Source organism: Sus scrofa, chromosome 13 (assembly GCF_000003025.6).
Source record: "Sus scrofa isolate TJ Tabasco breed Duroc chromosome 13, Sscrofa11.1, whole genome shotgun sequence".
NCBI lineage: Eukaryota > Metazoa > Chordata > Mammalia > Artiodactyla > Suidae > Sus > Sus scrofa.
In genome coordinates, this window is record NC_010455.5 from 23148568 (window position 1) to 23169401 (window position 20834).

Here is a 20834-nt window from a genome sequence, read left to right on the forward strand (position 1 = left end):
TTTCTAAAACATTAAAACAATCTTGGAGTTCCCGTTGTGGTGCAGCAGAAACGAATCCGACTAGGGACCACGAGGTTGCAGGTTCAATCCCTGGCCTCACTCAGTGGGTCAAGGATCCGGCCTTGCTATGAGCTGTCGTGTAGGTCACACATGCAGCTCGGATCTGGCGTTGCCATGGCTGTGGCGTAGGCCGGTGGCTACGGCTCCAATTCGACCCCTAGCCTGGGAACCTCCATGTGCTGCTGAAGGTGTGGCCCTAAAAAAGGCAAAAAAAAAAAAAAAAATCTTGGAATTCCCATCCTGGTTCAGCAGAAACAAATCTGACTAGTATCCATGAGGATGCAGGTTCAACCCCTGGCCTTGCTCAGGGGGTTAAGGATCCGGCGTTGCCGTGAGCTATGGTGTAGGTCGCAGACATGGCTCAGATCTGGCCTTGCTGTGGCTGTGGTGTTGGCCTCAGGGATGGGTAGGCCAGTGGGGGATGGGACAAATTAACAAAGAAACTTCAGAAGAAAAGGAGGGCACCATAGAGAACATCAAGTTTGGAATCGAAAGTGTTTCAAGCCAGAGGGACTCATTCGTGGCCAGTGGGCTGCTGTGTTCATCTCTAATATCTAAAAGGTGATGTCAGTGGAGACTGAGCTGCATCCTTTCTTTGAACAGATGGCAAAGGAAAACGACTTCAGAGCAGAACTCAAATCCCAGCATCATTTCAGGAACTCCCACCGACCTGAGACAACAGAAAGCCCCCCTCCTAGGTCTCTGGACCTGCTATTACGCAGATTAAGGGCCATCGAAGCCAAGCAGAATGATAAGTTTGCCAAAATCGTGGATGCCATGGGGGAGTTTGGCACATTCCAGCGGAGGCTGGTGGCCCTCACCTTCATTCCCAGCATCCTGTCCGCCTTCTTCATGTTTGCTGACCTCTTCGTGTTCACACCCCAGAAGCCCTATTGCAACACCAGCTGGATATTGGCCCTGGACCCCAGCCTTTCAGAGAGTGAGCAGCTGAATCTGACCCTGCCCCGAGCACCCAACGGCAGTTTCCTGACATGTCTCATGTACTTGCCTGTGGACTGGGATCTGGAGACTATCATCGAATTTGGCCTCAACCATACAGACTCATGTCAAGATGGGTGGTTCTATCCTGAGGTCAAGTGGCGATCACTGATCAATGAGGTATGCCTTGTCCTGACTTGTCGGTAGCGACCCCAGGGCCCTCACCCTCCCTGGATGGATGGGGAAAGGGAGGCTCAGGGAGGGGAAGCAATTGGCCCAAGGTTACCCCCAAGTCAGAGCCAGGGCAGAAGTAGTGCAGGATTCCTGCCTCCTAGCCCTGGTCTTGCCTATCTTAGCTAGGAAGTTAGAGTGGATTGAGCTGGCAGGGGCAGATGGCAGGTGGCAGGCTTTGTCATCTGTCCAGGAGATTGCTTCTGTAGTGGTGGCTCTGCCCTCCGAAATCACAGAAGATTGGGAAAAGCAGCAGCTTTGATTATAAATCAACTATAATTTTAAAAAATTAAAAAAAAAAAAAGCGGCAGCCTTGATCTGGTACCTCCTATGGAGTTCCTAAGCTGCTACCTGGGCCTGTCACAGTACAGACCTGCCCAATCTGATTCTCCAGGCTGGGGCCTCACATCTGTATTTGGGAAAAGATCTTCAATGTTTCTGGCCTTTGCTCAGTTGCCTCTCCACCTGTCCTGCTTCTTGTCCCTGTGTCTCTGGTCCCAATCTCCAGGCCTATCCCCCAGAGACTGCTAGATGCAGGATGAGATGCACAGGTACCAGGCTGAGGCAGGCGGCACAACCACCTGCCCCTGTTCCAGGGCCCTTCTGCCAAAAGGCCCACCCTGGGGGAGGCTCAGTCTCTGGACCTAGAAGGCCCTGCGTGGAGGTCCATGGCCAATCCCTGCGTATAACCTCCAGTTTGACTTGGTGTGCGGCAAGGAACCGAACCCAGAAATGGTGCAGACCATGTTTTTGGCAGGCTTCTTGATAGGAGCTCTCATCTTCGGTTCATAAGTGACAAGTAAGTCTCTCGGAGTTCCCTCTGGTCCCCAGGACGCCCCTGCCTCCTCTTCATGGCCATGCAGATCTGAAGAATCTCATTTTGGGGGAAGCAAGGGTGAGGGCTGTCTGGAGGCAGATGGGTGGCTCAAGACCTGGTGCTGGGTACGGGCTGGGGCCAACCATGGAGGTCCACAAACTTCGCGCGTGGCGCAGCCTCCCTTCTACCCCCACAGGCTGGGCCGCTACCCCGCCATCCTGCTGTCACTGCTGGAGCTGATCATCTTTGGCTTTGGGACAGCCTTTGTCAAAAGCTTTCATCAATATCTGTTCTTCCGCTTCCTCGTGTCCCAGGCTGTGGTGGGCTACAGCACCAGCAGCTTGTCTTTAAGTGAGTGGGGTGCTGGGGGGTGGGGGTGGATCCAGCCCTCAGAACTGCTGATGGAGTTGTGGCCTAGTTGGGCAGGCAGTAGAAGCCTAGAGATGCTAGAGAATCTGTATCCTTCATCCTCCTGGTACCCCACATATCTCTTCCCTCATGCCCCTTGCTACACCCTGCTGCCCATGACTTACTCTTATTGAGCCTTTAAGAAGGGCCAGTCCTCTATATGTATTGTCTCTTTTAATCCTGGTAGCTCTATATTCACTGGGCACTATTCTATTATTCCTTTAGCCGAGGAGGATATTTGAGCCTCAGGAAGTTAATCGACTTGCTTAGGGTCTCCCCTGGCCTGTGTGGTGCGAAAGCCCCAAGTCCCCATACATTCATTTAGCCTCACAGCTGCCATCACCTGGTATGGAAACTACTTCTTGTTGGGAGCTTTCCAGAGCCCAGCCAGAGGGAACTGGGTCAGCCACAGAGCCCAAGGTCTAAGTGGCCACAGCACTGAAGCACTAAGAGCCAAGACAAGGACAGCGATGCCTTGCCTTGTGGATGTCAGGCCTCTTGGAAGGTCCTGTGCCCAGACCAGGCCTTTTCAATGAAAGGTACATGGTCCCTTGGGAGATGTTCAGAGGGAACAGCCAGGTTGAGGACAGCCTGGAGGCTATGTCTGGGGATGGGAGCTCAGGCAAGGGCTTACACTGTGCCTTAGGGGCACAGAGGCAATTGCCGGGCTTTGAAGGACCAGATCTTGAGCAGGCAGAAGAACTTTTGCCCACTTTCAACTGTCCCTAATAGAACTGGGGCATCTCAGAAGGTCGTGTGCAGGCATAGCCCTGAGAACTCTGAACTGATTCTGATTTTGTCCTCTCGGCCTCTGTACAGTCACTGAGTGGCTAGTGGGCATGCACCGGGCCCATGCCATCATCCTGGAAGGCTGCTTTTTCGCTGTGGGGGTCCTGTACCTGACAGGGCTTGCCTACAACCTTCTTCATTGGCGGCTGCTGTTTCTGGTGGGTGGGACACCTGCATTCCTCCTCATCTCCTATATCTGGTGAGCAAATGAATACAGGGCGTGCACAAGGATGGGTCTGATGGTCTGTAGACTGGGGGGTATGGAGCGTCCTGGGAGGGGCAGGGTGAATTGGATTTTCCCTGGGAGAAAATATATAGGATGAGATGAGAAAGAGCCAAGGGCAGAGCCTCTGAAACCCGCATTAACCCATCAGAGGAGATTTTCAAAGAGATGTCAGAGAGGTGGTAAGAAAATCAGAAGGAAAAGGATTGAAAGGCAAGAGTTCAAGACAAGGGAATGGTCAGGGTTGAAAGCAAGAAAGATGAGGAATACCCGTCATGGTCCAGCGGAAACGAATCTGACTAGGAACCATGAGGTTGCGGGTTTGATCCCTGGCCTCGCTCAGTGGGTTAAGGATCTGGCGCCTCCGTGAGCTGTGGTGTAGGTTGCAGATGTGGCTCAGATCTGGCATTCCTGTGGCTGTGGCATAGGCTGGTAGTAACAGCTCCAATTGGACCCTTGGCCTGGGACCTCCATAAGCTGCGGGTGTGGCCCTAAAAAGACAAAAAGACAAAAAACAAAAACAAAAAAAAACACCAAACAGAAAGCAAGAAAGATGAGCCTGGGGAAGGGTCTGTTGGCCTTAGTGACCTTGAGGTGCTTCCGTGGAATGGCAGGAAGTTGAGGAGGAGCTGGGGAAAAAAAAGGGGGGGGGCATCCATGAGATGCCACTTTCCCAGTGTCATGCTGAAGCAGGCAGAGGAAAGCGGGGACGTCTGTGAGCAGCTAGACAGAGTCAGAGAAGGGCCTCTGGTGTCTGGTGTTTTTAGTTGTAAGGAGGCCACAGACCTGAACAACTGAAACTATGAAGGGACAACTGATAGAGTAAAACTTGGAGGAATAAGGAGGAGGGACTGGGCACTAGAGCAAGATGGCACTGCCTGCTGTGGGCAGGTGGCAAAAGGAGAGGAACAGGGACAGAGAGGGCAGATAGGGAGGTGAGAGTGAGAAAGCTGAAATCATCTTGCTAAGGGTCAGGCCGTTGTGTGCGAAGAAAGATCCTATTCGATCTTGACGTGATCACATGTATCATGACACCTAAAAGAAGATACGTGTGAGTCTCTGGAGTGGGGAGCAAGGAAAGAGGCTTCAGAGGGCCAAAATAATTTGCCCAAAGTCACACAGCTAAAAATTAGTAGACGTGGGATTTGACTCAGACTGTCTGGCTGCAAAACCCCCATTTTTTTTTTTTTTTCTGCCATGCTGCGCAGTGGCTTGATGTAGGATCTCAGTTCCCAGACCAAGGACTGAACCAGGGCCACGGCAGTGAAAGCTCCAAGTCCTAACCACTAGACCACCAGGAAATTCCGCCTCAGGGCCCCTGCCTTTTAGCCACTGCACCATACACAATATGGATCATAAAAAGTGGGCTTACCAGTTGAGAGTGAGGGCACATAGGTGCCTTGGAGATCTGCCAAATCATGCAGAAGCTAGAGACCATCTTTGATAGTCACTGAGTTCATGGCCATACCACCCTGAATGTGCCTGATCTCATCTGATAATTGTTGAAATACCCTAGTGAATGTGAGGAGACAGCTGATGCTGGGTGGTGTGGCTCTGTCACATGGCTAAGAAAGAGGATTTCATTGACCTTAAAATACTTTTTAAATGTTATTAATTCAGGAATTCCCGTTGTGGCTCAGTGGTTAAGAACTGACATAGGTCTGTGAGGATGTGGGTTCGATCCCTGGCCTCGCTCAGTGGTTAAGGATCTGGCATTGCCACAAGCTGCAGAGTAGGTCACATATGTGGCTCAGATCTGGCATTGCTGTGGCTGTGGCATAGGCCAGCAGCTGCAGCTCCGATTTTTCCCCTAGCCTGGGGACTTCCATATAGTGCAGGTGAGGCCATAAAATTTTTAAAAATCATAAAAATAAAAATAAATGTTATTAATGCAATAGGTGCATATGGTTAAAAATTCAGTAATACCAGAAATTCCCTGGTGGCACAGGGGTTGGGGTTCTGGCATTGTCACTGCTGTGGTGCAGGTTTGATCCCTGGTGGGGAAATTTCCACATGCCGCAGATGCAGCCAAAAAAATCAAGTGGTGCCAAAAGATTCCTGATGAAAAATAAGTCAACAGTGGCAGCTCCTCTCAGCCCTTATATCTTTCCCCAGAAACCGTCACAGTAATCTCTTTAGCTTTTTCTTCTGGTGGATGTCCACATAGTTTGACATTCTATGAGGAGACAGCTTATTAAAAGGGGCACGGTTTTCTTCAAACACTTACTTCAGACATGTCCTGTTAGCTGTCCCTCCGCTGACACTTGACAATATCTTGGGCAAGTTCCATCTCTTTCCAATCATTCTTAGTTTCAAGAAAAGTCTCATTTTGGAGTTCCCTCATGGAATAGAGGGGTTAAGGATCTGGTGGTGGTGCTGCAGCAGCTGGGGTCACTGCTGTGGCAATGGTTTGATCCTGGACCAGGGAAATTCTGCATGCTGTAGGTGCAGCAAAAAAAAAAAAAAAAAAAAAAAAGCTTTAAATATTAGTCTGTGTGGATTCTTCAGCCTGGGAAGAACTGAAGGCCTAAAGTTATTCTGAGGTCAAAGGCAATGGAGGATGTGGCCAGGAGGAGATGGGACAAAGTGGAGATCTCCATTCACGGAGGCAAGGGCTGGGCCCTGGGGTCAAACCTGAGGGTCCTGCCCCTTCCCCATACTCTCCAGGCTGTTAGGAAACAGAGAGGAAAGAGGAAAATCCCCACCTTTAAGAAGGAGTCTCTAATAGTGGGTGTGGGCTGGTGCCCTCCGTATGCCTGGACAGGTGGGGTTGACCCTGAGATAGAAAATTCAGAACTTGGGGAGTTCTCATTGTGGCTCATCAGGTTATGAACCTGACTAGGATCCATGTGAATTCGGGTTCGATCCCTGGCCTCACTCAGTGGGCTAAGGATCCAGCATTGCTGTGGCTGTGGTGTAGGTCACCAGCTGCAGCTCTGATTCAACCCCTAGCCTGGGAACTTCCACATGCCATAAAAGAAAAAGGGAGGGCAAAAGGGGGGAGGAGAGAAAAATAGAGAACTTGGAGTTCCCACTATGGTGCAACGGGGTCGGTAGTGAATTGGAAGCACTGGGATGTAGGTTCTATCCCTGACCCGTCACAGTGGGTTAAGGATATGGCATTGCCGAAGCTGCTGCTTAGGTCATGGCTGCAGCTGGGATCTGATCCCTGGCCTAGGAACTCTATATGGCTCAGAGCAGCCAAAAAAAAAAAAAAAAAGAAAATAGAGAACTCTTCAGGCGCTTGCGGGGAAGACAGCTATAGTGCAGAGGCAGCCAGTGGCCATTGTGTTATGGACAGCAGTGGGTACTGTGCGTAGCTGGGGAAGGGCTTACTGCCAGTGGTGAGGAGGGGGCGTGGGATGGGGCAGAGGCTGGTGGTCATCTTCAAGGCCTCCAGCATGTGAGTCACCTCAGGCTGGAGCAAGACGGCCACAGCTGAGGCTGGGATGGGGCTAGGAGCATCTTGGAGTGATGGATAAGAAAAGGACGGGCCCTGCAGGATTCTTCCAGAGTCCCCGAGGTGGCTGATGACGAAAGGGAAGCTAGAGGAAGCCACACAGTTGCTGTGCTATGCAGCTGGCGTGAACAAGAAAACCATTCCTTTAAGTCTGCTGAGTAAGGTAAGAGGCCTCAGGCCAGGAGTGGGGAGGGCCTCTTCCCTCCGCATCCTTCCAGGTGGGACCTCGGCCCAGAGGGCGTGCCCAACCCACTGCCTGAGGAAAATGGTAACATCAAAATTGAACCCTGCCAGGGGAAAGACAGAGGCCAGGCTGGCCCTGTGGGAGGCAGGTGGGCCTTGTGGGTCTTGTGCGGGGAGGAAGCAGCTGGGGTCTCAGCCTGGCCTCTGGCTGGTCCTGCTTATCCTGTACCTGCAGCTACCCGGAAAGAAGGTGGCTAAAGCCTCTATCCTAGACTTCTATAGCAACAAGCATCTCTGCCAGGTGGCCTTGATTTTGTGTTCCATGTGGTGAGTGCCCAGGGCTGGCGGCAGGGACTGCAAATGGGTGTGCAGACCAGGGATCTGGGGAGAGAAGGGGCGTGGGCAGGCTGTGGGGGACCAAGGCATGCAGACCCTGGCCGGCCCCCAGATCTTTGTGCTTTTTTCTCTCCCCACTGCCACCCTGCTGCTCTTTCCTCTGCCTCTGTTAATTTTTTTGGCCCCAGCCTTGTGTGTGTCTTTTCCTCTGAGTGTCTCTCTCCTGGCTTCCTTGCAGGTTTGCTCTCGGTTGCAGCTATTACATGCTGAGCTTCAGGATGAAGGAGCTGGGTGTGGACATCCACCTCACACAAGTGATTCCCGGCATCATGGAGGTGCCCGGCCGGCTGTGCTGCATCTTTCTGCTTGAGCGGTTTAAGAGGAAGTGGAGCCTGATGCTCACTCTCTTCCAAGGCGCCTTCTTGTGCTTCCTTAGCCTTGTCCTCCCCTCAGGTAGAGCACCCACCCCCCAGCCTTCTGGCTTCCTCAAACCCCTTCCTCACGCCTCCAGCCCTGACCCGTGAACCGTACCCCCAGAGTCAGCCTCATGCATCCACAGCCCCCCACCCCACAGAGGCCCAAGTTGAGCAGGAGCCATTCACTAGAGTGTTGCCCTCTCCAGGGTTGGGAGGTCCCAAGACAGGGCACTTGCAGCTCTGGGGCCCAGTAGGGAAGACATGCTGTCCAGAGGAATTGTCCTCGTGCAGGTCAGCAGGCAGCTGTCTTCTGCTGGATTCCAATCAACATCAGTAATTGAAAGTGTTTCCTGCAACAAAAGTGTTTCCTGCAGCTGCTGCCCCAGCCCGGTCTCATCTGTATCCTCACCAGGAAAATAAACCACCTGCCCACTGAAGGCTGAGCATCACATTGGGCCAAACTCTCAGGAACAATTCTTGGATTGAGGCCACGCCTTCCCAGTGGGGGAGGGGGGAGCCCAGAGCCCTGCACCCTGCCAGTTCAGAAGTAGGGAAGGAAATGGAAGGGCTGGCAATATTTTCAAAATTTCAAAGAACCCTAGGACAACGCGTATGGCCCTGGTCACAAGGCTAGAAGAGCATGGCAGGGCTGAGGATATGGCCATTAAGATGCCGGTGTTCAGGAGTTCCCATCGTGGTGCAGTGGAAACGAATCTGACTAGGAACCATGAGGTTGCGGGTTCCATCCCTGGCCTCCCTCTGTGGGTTAAGGATCTGGTGTTGCGTGAGCTGGAGCTGTGGTGTAAGTCTCAGACACGGCTCGGATCTGGTGTTGCTGTGGCTGTGGTAGCTCTAATTTGACCCCTGGCCTGGGAACCTCCATATGCCGCGGGTGTGGCCCTAAAAAGCAAAAAAGAAAAAAGAAAAAGATGTGGTGTTCATTCACTTGATCAGAATTGCTGACCTCAGCTGCTGGGGCCGGTGGCGGGGTCGGGGAAGGCTGCATCCAGGGTCTGCCTGAAGGGGCTCCCTCACTTCCTTGCAGGCTGGAATTTTGTGTGTCTTGACCTGGACCCTTCCTCCCCCAGATGTTGGCAGTTTTGACTGGCTAAAACAAAATGGTGGAAACGAAGCCATTATTAAATTTCTATTTTTTTTTTTCTAAAGTAGGTCTATAATGAGTCAAACAGAAAGGTTTGCAACTCTCCAATGTGTGAGAGGAACTAGAAGTAGTATCCCTAATAAATAAAACTAAATCTCCAATTTCAGTCCCAGAGCCAAGTAAAGCCAGACCCAGAGGGGACAGTGGGGGTGGGAAGTGGGGCTAGGGGAGGGTCCAGCAGAGGCTGACAGGAGAGGGCTGAAATTCCTGGCTCCAGGTCACTGAGCGGAGGGTCTGCTCCCAGCTGCCCTTGCCTGAGAAACAGGGTTTCCCACACAGTAGATGGTGACCTGATTGGCCACAGAGGTCCCACCCCACTGACCAACTCTCTCCCTATAGATACACTAACTCCTGGCCTGCCTGGGCCTCTAGCTGGCTGACCCTCCTCTGACTGAATGCCTGAGTCTGCTGACCAGCTGACCAGGTGGGGGGGGGGGACTGTTCAGGTGCCTTCTGAGAGGGATGAGGGAGGGCTGATGGGCAGGCCTCCCCAGCCTGCCCCAAGGGAGCATGGCCACAGACTCAAGTGACCATGTTGTCTGGCCACAGAGCTGAAATCCCTCTTGGTCTTGATAATCGTGCTTGGAGAGTTCAGCCTGGCTGCCTCGGTCACCCTATTGTTCCTCTACACTTCTGAGCTCCTCCCCACTGTCCTCAGGTAGGCAGCCTGGTGGGTGATGGTCATGGAGGCTTGGGGAGGGTGGGGCAATAACAAGATGAATAACAGCTGCTAAGACTGGGCATTCACCTGGTGACAGGCACCCTGCTAAGCAATTTACATGGATTACTCCATTAACCTCACACACAAAATCCCCCCAACACTGTCATTAACCCATTTCACACCCAAAGTCAGAGAGATAAGGATACTAGCTCAAGGTCAGACATAGCAGGTGGCAGAAGTGGGATTTGGACCTAGGCAGTCGACTCCAGTCCCTGACTTGCATTGACCACCTGAAATGTGTCTGGGCCACTCTGATGTTCAGGCCCTTCTCCATGGGCGCCCCTGGTGATGGCCATGTATCCTCCTCCCCACCCATCCCCACATCCCCATAATATGCTGTATGGGTCTGTCTTCTCCCACTCCTGACCCCATGGAGAAATGACTACTTACTTTGCATCATGGAGAGCTTAATTCTCCAAGGTTGTACACTGAGTTGGGAGAGGGTAGAGAAGAGGGTGTGGGGTATGGGGGAGCTGTCTTTTCTATCCTCTCCAGTCTCTGGGCCCAAGAAGCCCCCCAAGTGAGCTCTCACCTCCCTTTCCAGGGCGACGGGTTTGGGGCTAATGTGTCTGTTCTGGGCGCTGGAGGCATCTTGTCCCTGATGCTTGTCAGCCAGAGCACCACCATCCTACCCATTTTACTCTGCACCATCTCAGCCACCATGGCCTTGTCCCTTTGCTCCAAGCTGCCAGAAACACAAGATCAGCCCCTCCTTGATAGCCTGGAGCATCTTCCTCTACTGACAAGGTAGGTATGTGAGGATCCTGGGTTTTGGCCAGAACAGGGTCTGGTTCTCAAGCTCTTGGCCGTGAGAGTATGTCAGGGACTGTCCATCCCTCCTCTTTGCTGGAAGGTCTTGTGACACAAGGATGTTCTATGTCCATAGCAGTCTCCCCAGCTCTCCTAGATGCTGTCGCCTACCTCTGTCCAGCCCAGCCTGTGCCAGCTCCCATCCTGCCTGACTCTCCTGACCTAGCCTGGGCCAGGTCTTCTCCTGTCCTCATCCTCTGGTGCCTATTGGGACTGGGTGGTGCCCTTGCAGATGTTCTGGGCTCCCTCCCCTCCCAGGGTTTCTGAGTACCTCTCCTTTTCTTTCTGGACTCCTAGTTCCTCAACAAGGACCTAGTCTTTTTTTTGGGGGGGGGCAGCTCAGTGACATGTGAAAATGTCCAGGCCAGCCATCTAACCCATGCCACATCAGTGACCTGAGCCACTGCAGTGGCAATGCTGGGTCCTTAACCCACTGTACCACCAGGGATCTTCAAATGAAAAAGACCCAGTCTTGATTTATGATTCTGGTCTTGTTGCCCCTGCAGCCCAGGACCCCATTTTCAAAATGGGCTCCACCCAACTGCTTTATGAGCATTTCTGGTCTCTGGTCTCCAAAGTGCCCCCAGAGAAGGTTGTCATGATTGGTAGAACCAACTCTCTCCCTGGACTTGAGCATGTCCCACAGCGCCCTCTGCTTGTAGTACAGGGGCCCCTGCCTTTGGCCCTTCTCCATACTCCTCCCCACTACTCTCCTGCCCTTTGCCTTGTTTTCAAACTCTCATTTGCACCACATGTGCTAGGCATTGTACCGGGGCTGGACTGTCAGAGGAAGAGTCCCCAGACTTAAGCAAGCCATAGCTTATAGGGGGACAGATGTGCAAACAGCTATCACCACTGGACTCTGACAGTAATGTACAGACCTATAGGAGTTCAGGAGGGAGAAGCTCTGGTTTGGGGAGTTGAGGTAGGCCTCACAGGGAAAGTGACATTTGCGTAGACTTTTGAAAAACAAATAGGTGTTTGCCCCAGTGTAGAGATGGGAGGGTCCTGCAGCAGAGTAACAGCATAGTAAAGAACCAGGCTCTCTGGAGTTCCTGTTGTAGCTCAGTGGGTTAAGGACACAACATAGTGTCGTGAGGATGTGGGTTTGAGCCCTGGCCTCACTCAGTGGTTTAAGGATCTGGTGTTGCTGCAAGCTGCAGCATAGGTCACCAATGCAGCTTGGATCTGGCATTGCTATGGCTGTGGTGTAGGCCAGCAGCTGCAGCATCGATCCCTGATTAGAGCCCCTAGCCTGGGAACTTCCATAGGTCACAGGTGTGGCCATAAAAAGAAAAAGAAAGAAAAAAAGAACACAGGTCCAGGAGCCAGAAGGCCTGGATTTCTCTCACTGCTCACACTTCCTAGCTTAGGCACTGGGAAGTTACCTAATATTTCTGACTCAATGTCTATGTCTTCAAAATGGAATGATAACTTAGTAGTAACAATAGCTGAACTTCCCTTGTGGTGCAGCAGGTTAAGTGTTGTCACTACAGCGGCTCAGATCGCTACTGTGGTGTGGGTTCAACCCCTGGCCTGGGGAACTTCCATATTCCATAGGCACAGCCAAAACAAAACAAAAAAGCTAACCATATTGAGCAATTCCCATTTGTCAGGTCTTATTCTAGACACATGCCTTTTCACCCCTTGACACCTTGTCCTAGTGACAACCACATGCAAGGTAGGTCCTGTCATTACCCCCCATTTTATAGGTGAGAAAACCAAGGCACAGAGAGGTAAGGACATGGAGCCTGGCCTTCCTCTCTCATGGGGTTTTGGGGAAGGTAAAACCCACACAGAGTAATTAGCACAGTGTTTCACAAGGCAAGTGCTCAGTAAATGCTCCTGATGAAGTTGGTGGACAGTGTCCCAAAGATGCTGAAGAGTGAAGGGTCTCGCTAGGGTTGGGAGATGGGACAGGCCTGATCCTGAAGGAGAGGGTCCCTCATGGGTTTGCGGCGAAGCTTGACTGGGGACCTGCAGGCATAGGAAAGCCCTACTTCTCAGGAATGCAGGGCCAGGTCTGGCCAGTGCTGCTTTTCTCAAGTCCCCAGAAAATGCAGTTCATAACCTTTTTCTCCACTGGCTTCTTCAGGACCATGAGCAATGATGTTTCCAGTGAGGACATGGTATGTGATGATGTGACGGAGGAAGTGACCAAGAACACCATTCTCAATGCCACGATGATGAATATAGACCAAGACTCTTCCTCCAACCAGTCTTTCATACCAGAGAAGAGGAAATAGATGGACAGGAGGACTGAGGGCCAGACCCTCAGATGATCTTGGGTGCATGTAGTTGGATGCGCGGCCATGGATTCTATGCCATGAATTCCAGGCCCACCCCAGCTTGAGGGGCAGGATCAGTCCTCTAGATCCAAGAATGGCCCCTTTTCAGGGAGCTAGGGTGTAATTCATTCCAATAAAGGTAGCATGCTGGACATGAGATGGCTAGGTCAAAACTGGCTGTGTCTGGAGGAGAGTGAGACCAAGGCCAGTGGACAAGACAGGACCCTCCAGAGTCCTTAATGTCCTAGGGGGCAGTGAGTTGTCTGACTGGGGTATAGGGGTGGGCCAGCAGTGGGCAGGGGTGCCACTCACCTCCTCACTGTCCTCATTCTTTTGCCCAGGCGTCTGCTAGCATGGGTGGGCTTCCCACTCAGGTGCAGGCTGAGGACAATTCCACAGCCCCCCGATAGGTGCACACCTGTCAAGGCAGGGGTGCAGTGTAAAGGAATAATCAGAGCTCCCTTTGTGCCATGGTGCAGACTTTCTCAGTTTTTCCCTTGCTGCTCCCAAAGAAGTATGCCCTTGGGAATTACCTATCTCAGTCTCATTCTGAGGGGGTTGCCTTCCCTGAGATGGTTCCATCCTAGGTGACCTCTAACCTCTACCACCCTGAGCATAAGCCCCCAAACCCTGGTTCACAGTCCCAACTGCCCTGAGGGTGAAGCTGCCTTCCCAGCCAGAGTGAGGATGCCTCCATGCAGGGTCCACGACCCCTCATCCATTGGTCATACCTGGAAACATCTGGGTCAGGCCGTGGGCTTCACCTCCAGGGTTGGGGGTCAAAACAGTGCCAGATCATTCCCACAGCAGGAACTCCCATTCCACTCTATATGAAACTTTTTTTTTTTTTAACTGTTTGATTTTTATTGTTTATTTATTTATTTATTTATTTATTTTGCTTTTCAGGGCCTGCAACACATGGAGGTTCCCAGGCTAGGGGTCCATTCGGAGCTGTAGCCACCGGCCTGCACCACAGCCACAGCAACATGGGATACGAGCCACATCTGTGACCTACACCACAGCTCACGGCAATGCCAGATCTTAACCCACTGAGTAAGGCCAGGGATCGAGCCCGCAACCTCATGGTTCCTAGTCGGATTCGTTAACCACTGCGCCACGATGGGAACTCCAGGATGTAAGTTTTTTAAAAAAAGATCAGCGGAGGGAGAGCCATAAGCAGCAGAGTAAAATGCCCTTCTGCACTGTGGGTAGGAGGGCACATCGTGCAGCATTTCTGGAGGGAAGTTTGGCAATATGTACAAATATTTAGCATCTGTATACCCTTTGACTCAGGAATCCCTCAGATTTACCCAAAGAAGATAATTACCTACATAGGAAAATATGGGTACACAAAGATGTTCCCTACAGCTTTGTTACATTAAAAATACACATTTTTGAAAAACACATTTTTAGTAGGGGATGCTACTATTCAGATTAAATAACTAATACAATTTATGATAAAGCTCTATCATGAAAAGATATCCATGACATGTTGGCTGCTGTGACTCAGGTTCCATTCCTTGCCCCGAACTTCTGCATGCTGCAGGTGCAGCCAAAACAAATAAAACTAAAAAAATAAATTTCTCTTTTCCTATAGGGACAGCAATCATTGGATTAGGGCTCACCCTAATCCAGTATGATGTCATTTCAATTTGATTACATCTGCAAAGATCTTTTTTCCAAATAAGGTCACATTCACAGGCACTGAGAGTTAGAACTTGAACATACATTTTTAGAGCACACAATTCTACTCACTACTTGGGTTAAATTAATTTCTTTCCACTCTTTAATGAAAGCATTCGAGAATATACATTTAGGAAGTTCCCTTGTGGCTCAGCAGAAACCTGACTAGCATCCATGAGGATGTGGGTTTGATCCCTGGCCTCGCTCAGTGGGTTAAGGATCCGGCGTTGCCGTGAGCTGTGGTTTAGGTCCCAGATGTGGCTCGGATCCTGCATTGTTGTGGCTGTGGCAGAGGCTGGCAGCTGCAGCTTCAATTCTAGCCATAGCCTGGGAACGTCCATATGCCTCAGATGCAGCCCTAAAAAAGCAAAAAGAAAGAAAAAGAGAGAGGAAAGGAGGGAATGAGGGAGAAACCCCAAACCCCCCAATAAACAAAACACAAAAGTTGGAATTCTCTGGTGGCCTAGTGGTTAAGCATCCATCATTGTCACTGCTCTGGTGTGGGTTCAATCCCTGGCCCAGGAACTTCTGTATGCCTCAGGTGCAGCCAAAAAAATTAATTAATTAAATTAAAGCAAAAGTCGCCTCTCACCACTGGCCACACAAAGTGGCTCTTCTCTTGCTCTCTGTGCTCACTCTGCCTGACCGGTGCCACTTAACCTGTACCCTATGCACTTGACTCTGCACTTGCCCCCAGGCTCCAGCTGCTGATAGTTCTTATCAAAGGAGCAGGGAGGAGCTGTTCCCCTTGTTGGTGTCCCTGGTAACTAATGAGCCTACCTGGCACCAGTTCCCCTCGTAGCTGGTAACCCTCCCTCTCCTCAGGATCGAAGCCTGCTGCTGCATCCTACCTGCCTTCTGCTGTACAGGGGTGGGGGGGGGGTCACTCCAGGACCTTGCTTCAGACCTGTAAGCTCCCCCATCCATTAAACCACTGATATCTCTATTGCTGGCTCTAGGTCTTGTAGGCGGCAGACTGTAGCCCAACACCCCACTCTTAACAGATAATTGTTAATAATTTGGAGCAGGAGTTCCCGTCATGGCTCAGTGGTTAACAAATCCGACTAGGAACCATGGGGTTGCAGGTTCTATCCCTGGCCTTGCTCAGTGGATTAAGGATCCATCATTGCCGTGAGGTGTGGTGTGGGTCGCAGACTCGGCTCGGATCCTGGCATTGCTGTGGCTCTGGTGTAGGCCGGTGGCTACAGCTCCGATTCGACCCCTAGCCTGGGAACCTCCATATGCCTCGGAAGCAGCCCAAGAGATGGCAAAAAGCAAACAGAAAAAAAAAATAATAATAATTTGAAGCATATCTTCCCAGACCTTCCTTTTACCTTTTTTTTTTTTTTTCTTTAGGGCTGCACCAATGGCATATGGAGTTTCCCAGGCTAGGGGTTGAATCAGAGCTATAGCCGCCAGCCTATACCACAGTCACAGCAACACAGGATCCAAGCCACATCTATGACCTACACCACAGCTCATGGCATTGCTGGATCCTTAACCCACTGAGTGAGGTCAGGGATCGAACCTGTATCCTCATGGATCTTAGTTGGACTTGTTTCCACTGAGCCATGACGGGAACTCCCTCAGACCTTCGTTTTAGATATACAGCACTACAGGGTTTAATTACCTGCTTTAAACACTCATGGAGTAGGGGGAAATGTCAGATCTCAAGGGATGAATGCAGTAAAAGCAGAAAAATGCAAGATATCCACATCAACATCTAATTTTCCTAAATCAAATTTGTTTCTGAGTTGAGTGAAAACAGAGAAACAGGAGGCCTGTTCACTTGGGTGAAAATAAGCACTTTTCTGCTCAGAGCTCTTTAGAATCTTTTCAAACATCAAAGTCCATTATACTTTTCTCCAGACATAAACATAAAATCAGCCTCAAAAAAAGTCTTAATGTCAGCTGCACAAGTTACTTATTTAACTGGAGGCAGGACTCAACCTTCACCTTCAGACTTGGACAAACAAATCTGAATGACGTTTGCCATTCCAGAGGCTGTAGTTCAAAACATTTACTTTCACTCATAACAGCTCCCCACTGATCTAACAAAGAAATTGTACTACCTTTGAGATAGAGCAGAGAGAAGTATTTCATTTCTAACATATCTCAAGATGAAATCTATAAAATTTCAGACAGATATAAATTACTGAATTTTATTTCTGATTTGTCTAATTCATGTTCCAATTTCTGATTATTTTTGATTTAGTGATTTTTTAAAATCTTTGTCTTAGCTGTGGAAGGAATAGGAATTAAAGCTACCTGGAGTTGCCATTGTGGCTCAGCGGGTTAAGAATCTGACTAGAACTACCATGAGATATCACCTCACACCAGTCAGAATGGCCATCATTAATAAATCCACAAATAACAAGTGCTGGAGGGGCCGTGGAGAAAAGGGAACCCTCCTGCACTGTTGGTGGGAATATAAACTGGTACAGCCACTATGGAGAACAGTTTGGAGATACCTGAGAAATCTATACATAGAACTACCATATGATCCAGAAATCCCACTCTTGGGCATATATCCGGACAAAACTCTACTTAAAAGAGACACATGCACCCGCATGTTCATTGCAGCACTATTCACAATAGCCAGGACATGGAAACAACCCAAATGTCCATCGACAGATGATTGGATTCAGAAGATGTGGTATATATACACAATGGAATACTACTCAGCCATAAAAAAGAATGACATAATGCCATTTGCAGCAACATGGATGGAGCTAGAGAATCTCATACTGAGTGAAATGAGCCAGAAAGACAAAGACAAATACCATATGATATCACTTATAACTGGAATCTAATATCCAGCACAAATGAACATCTCCTCAGAAAAGAAAATCATGGACTTGGAGAAGAGACTTGTGGCTGCCTGATGGGAGGGGGAGGGAGTGGGAGGGATTGGGAGCTTGGGCTTATCAGACACAACTTAGAACAGATTTACAAGGAGATCCTGCTGAATAGCATTGAGAACTTTGTCTAGATACTCATATTGCAACAGAAGAAAGGGTGGGGGAAAAATGTAATTGTAATGTATACATGTAAGGATAACCTGATCCCCTTGCTGTACAGTGGGAAAATAAAAAAAATAAAAAAAAAAAAAGAATCCGACTAGTATCCATGGGAATGTGAGTTCGATCCTTGGCCTCACTCACTATGTTAAGGATCCGGCATTGGAGCTTTGGCGTACATTGCAGATGAGGCTTGGATTCTGCGTTGCTGTGGCTGTGGCGTAGGCCAGCAGCTGCAGCTTCAATTAGACGCCTAGGCTGGGAACCTTCATAGGCTACAGGGGCAGCTCTTAAAAAAAAAAAAAAAAAAAAAAAAAAAAAAAAAAAAAAGCTAACAGTATACTCCTAACTTTTCACACTTAAATTACTCATTTAGAAGAATATAATAAACCTGAATAGTTTCAGTAGTTATCAGTACTAATGAACACAGCTTTGGGTGCGCTAGATAAAAACAGTCTATATATATATATAAAAATTTTTTTTGTCTTTTTAGGGCCGCACTCGTGGCATATGGAGAGTCCCAGGCTAGGGGTCGAATTGGAGCTGTAGCCACGAGCCTATGCCACAGCCATAGCCACTCCAGATCCAAGCCTCATCTGTGACCTACACCACAGCTCATGGCAACACCGTATCCTTAACCCACTGAGCGGGGCCTGGGATAAAATCCGCATCCTCATGGATACTAGTTAGGTTCGTTAACCACTGAGCCATGAGGGAACTCCAAAAACAGTGTATTTTTACATAAACAGAATAAAATATATTGGAAACAGTATAATTTTAAAACAGTGCACCTTTATCAAGAAAGCATATTTTTCAAGATTTTTCTCAAAGAAAAGGTTAACTGAGAAAAATCCATGTTGTGGCTGCAAACTTCAAAGAATGAAGAGAATGATGTCTGGTGTTCTTTCACTGGCAAGCAGAGTTTAAGAACTGAATGCATGGAGTTCCTGTCGTGGCACGGTGGAAAACAATAACTAGGAACCATGATGTGGCAGGTTCGATACCTGTCCTCGCTCAGTAGGTTAAGGATCCAGCGTTGCTGTGAGCTGTGGTGTAGGTCACAGACATGGCTTGGATCTGATGTTGCTGTGGCTGTGGTGTAGGCCGACAGCTACAGTTCCAATTAGACCCCTAGACTGGGAACCTCCATCTGCCACCTGGGTGCAGCCCTAAAAAGCAAAAAATAAATAAATAAATAGGGACTGAATGCATGTTGGTTTCCATTTTCCTATTTTTACAATGATTTTTCATTATTTACTAATAACATATTTGCCTTTCTCTGAAAAGCTTACATCTAGTGCTTACCCTTAGATGAAGTAGTTTTCACTGACTTCTGTGTCATGTAAAATATTTAGCTGACAAATATCTAGATTCAGAGAAAACTCAGTGATTCAAAGACCTTGCTAACTGAAGAAAATGTAGGCTAATATCTTTGCAGAAAATGTGAGAAAATAGCTTTGTGGTCTGGGAATCAGGTAAAACTTCTAAGCAAGATCAAATAACCTAAACAATAAGGAGAAAAATTGATGGATTGTATTATTCAAATTAAAGATTTCCAGTCAGCAAAGGACGAGATGAACAAAATTAGGAGATAAATGACACATTGGGAGAAGATATTTGCAACATCGAAGACCAAGTGGGAACTTATAGAAACTCCTGCAAATCCATAAGAAAAAAAGAAAAATACCCAAGTGAAAAATGGGCAAGGGAATAAGCAGGGAATTCACTGAATGGAAAATCCTAAATGGCCAGTGAGTGTATATGAAGTGATGCTCAAATTCAAAACAATAATGAGAAATCACTCCTCACCTATTATACTGGCAGAAATGAGAAGGATGGAGATGTTAGGTAGTATGTATAGGATGCGGAGGTAGAGGTACCCTCGTGCATTCCAGGTGGGAATGTAGACCAGCACAGCCATCCTCAGGAATACTCTGCACTGATCCAACTAGTCATGCACATAGAGTGTAAACCCTAGTCTTGGATATAACACCTTCCTACACCCAATTTCGTTACGCAGGTCCATGGGACCATGGATGAGGACGTGCAAATGTTCTGTTTGCATTATCGGGGAACAGGAGTACACTCAAGTGTCACTCAGGGGCAGCCTGGACAGTGAAATCTGGGGTGAGGACACTAACGAATATGATGGACCATTAGGAGCAGACAAGTGGAGAGTTCCTGCTGTGGTGCAATGGGATTGTCAGTGTCTCTGCAGTGGCAGGGACGTAGGTTCAATCCGTGGACCAGTGCAATGGGTTAAGGATCTGGTGTTGCTGCAACTGTGACATAGGTCAAAACTCTAGATTGGATACAGTCCCTGGCCTGGGAACTCCATTTGCCATGGGCTAGCCAAAAAAAAAAAAAAAGAAAAGAAAGAAAAGAAGCAAACAGGTGGATCAGAGGGTCTCACATGTTCTCTTTTCATGGCACCCTTAGAATCTCAAGTGTGTCACAGTACTCTACTTATGTACTGTTTGAAGAAAATAATACACAAACTGGGGAGAAAGTATTTCATTTCATTCTTTTTTTTTTTTTTTTTTTTTTTTTTTTTTTTTTTTTTTTTTTTTTTTTTCCTTTTTTTTTTTTTTTTTTTTTTTAACTACCCTGGGCATGTGGAATTTCCTGGGCCAAGGATCAAACCCACACCACAGCAGCAACCTGAGCTGCTGCAGCAACAATGCATCCTTAGCCACTGTGCCACAAGGGAACTCATTTCATTCTTAAATAACCAGAAGTACTCACTAAAGGGACATGTGCACCTCTTAGGCACTGTACAACCCCTCAAGTGTTGGGATCAGTCCAGTCTTGCTTCACCTTGATTTTCCCCACAGTACTTGAATATGCTTATCCCATGACAAAGTTTTGCAAAGGTATATCCTAGAAAGGGATGCAGCACAATCCAATGTTGGAATGTGAATCACCTCAAGTTAGCAGTTCCCCTGGTTCCTGACAGACTTTCAGTATCACTGGCTTTCCCTAGAAAGGTAAAAATACCCTGCTGCACCCCCATGGGTTCCCCGAAGCTTCCCAGATCACCTGGGTGCACCGTTTGGGACCCACAGACTATATACATCTGTAAAACAGTGTATATAGTTCCCTTGCGGTGCAGTGGGTTGAGGATCCGGCATTGTCACTGCCGTGGTGTGGGTTTGATACCTGGCCAGGGAATTTCCACATGCCCTGGGCATGGCCAAAACAAACAAACAAACCAGGAAACAAAAACCAAATACTTAAAAAATATGGGAGTTCACATTGTGGTGCAGCAGAAACGAATGCGACTAGTAT

The 20834-nt window shown here is 48.9% G+C and overlaps 1 protein-coding gene across 1 annotated transcript; it reads left to right on the forward strand.

Moving 5' to 3' along the window:
• On the forward strand, positions 357 to 13696 carry SLC22A14 (solute carrier family 22 member 14). Its single transcript, XM_021071665.1, is given in 10 exon segments — positions 357 to 1179; positions 1927 to 2033; positions 2244 to 2398; positions 3275 to 3443; positions 6970 to 7437; positions 7685 to 7899; positions 9574 to 9682; positions 10290 to 10315; positions 10318 to 10492; positions 12651 to 13696. Coding segments are annotated over 10 exon segments (2130 nt in total). The 5' UTR covers positions 357 to 624; the 3' UTR covers positions 12802 to 13696.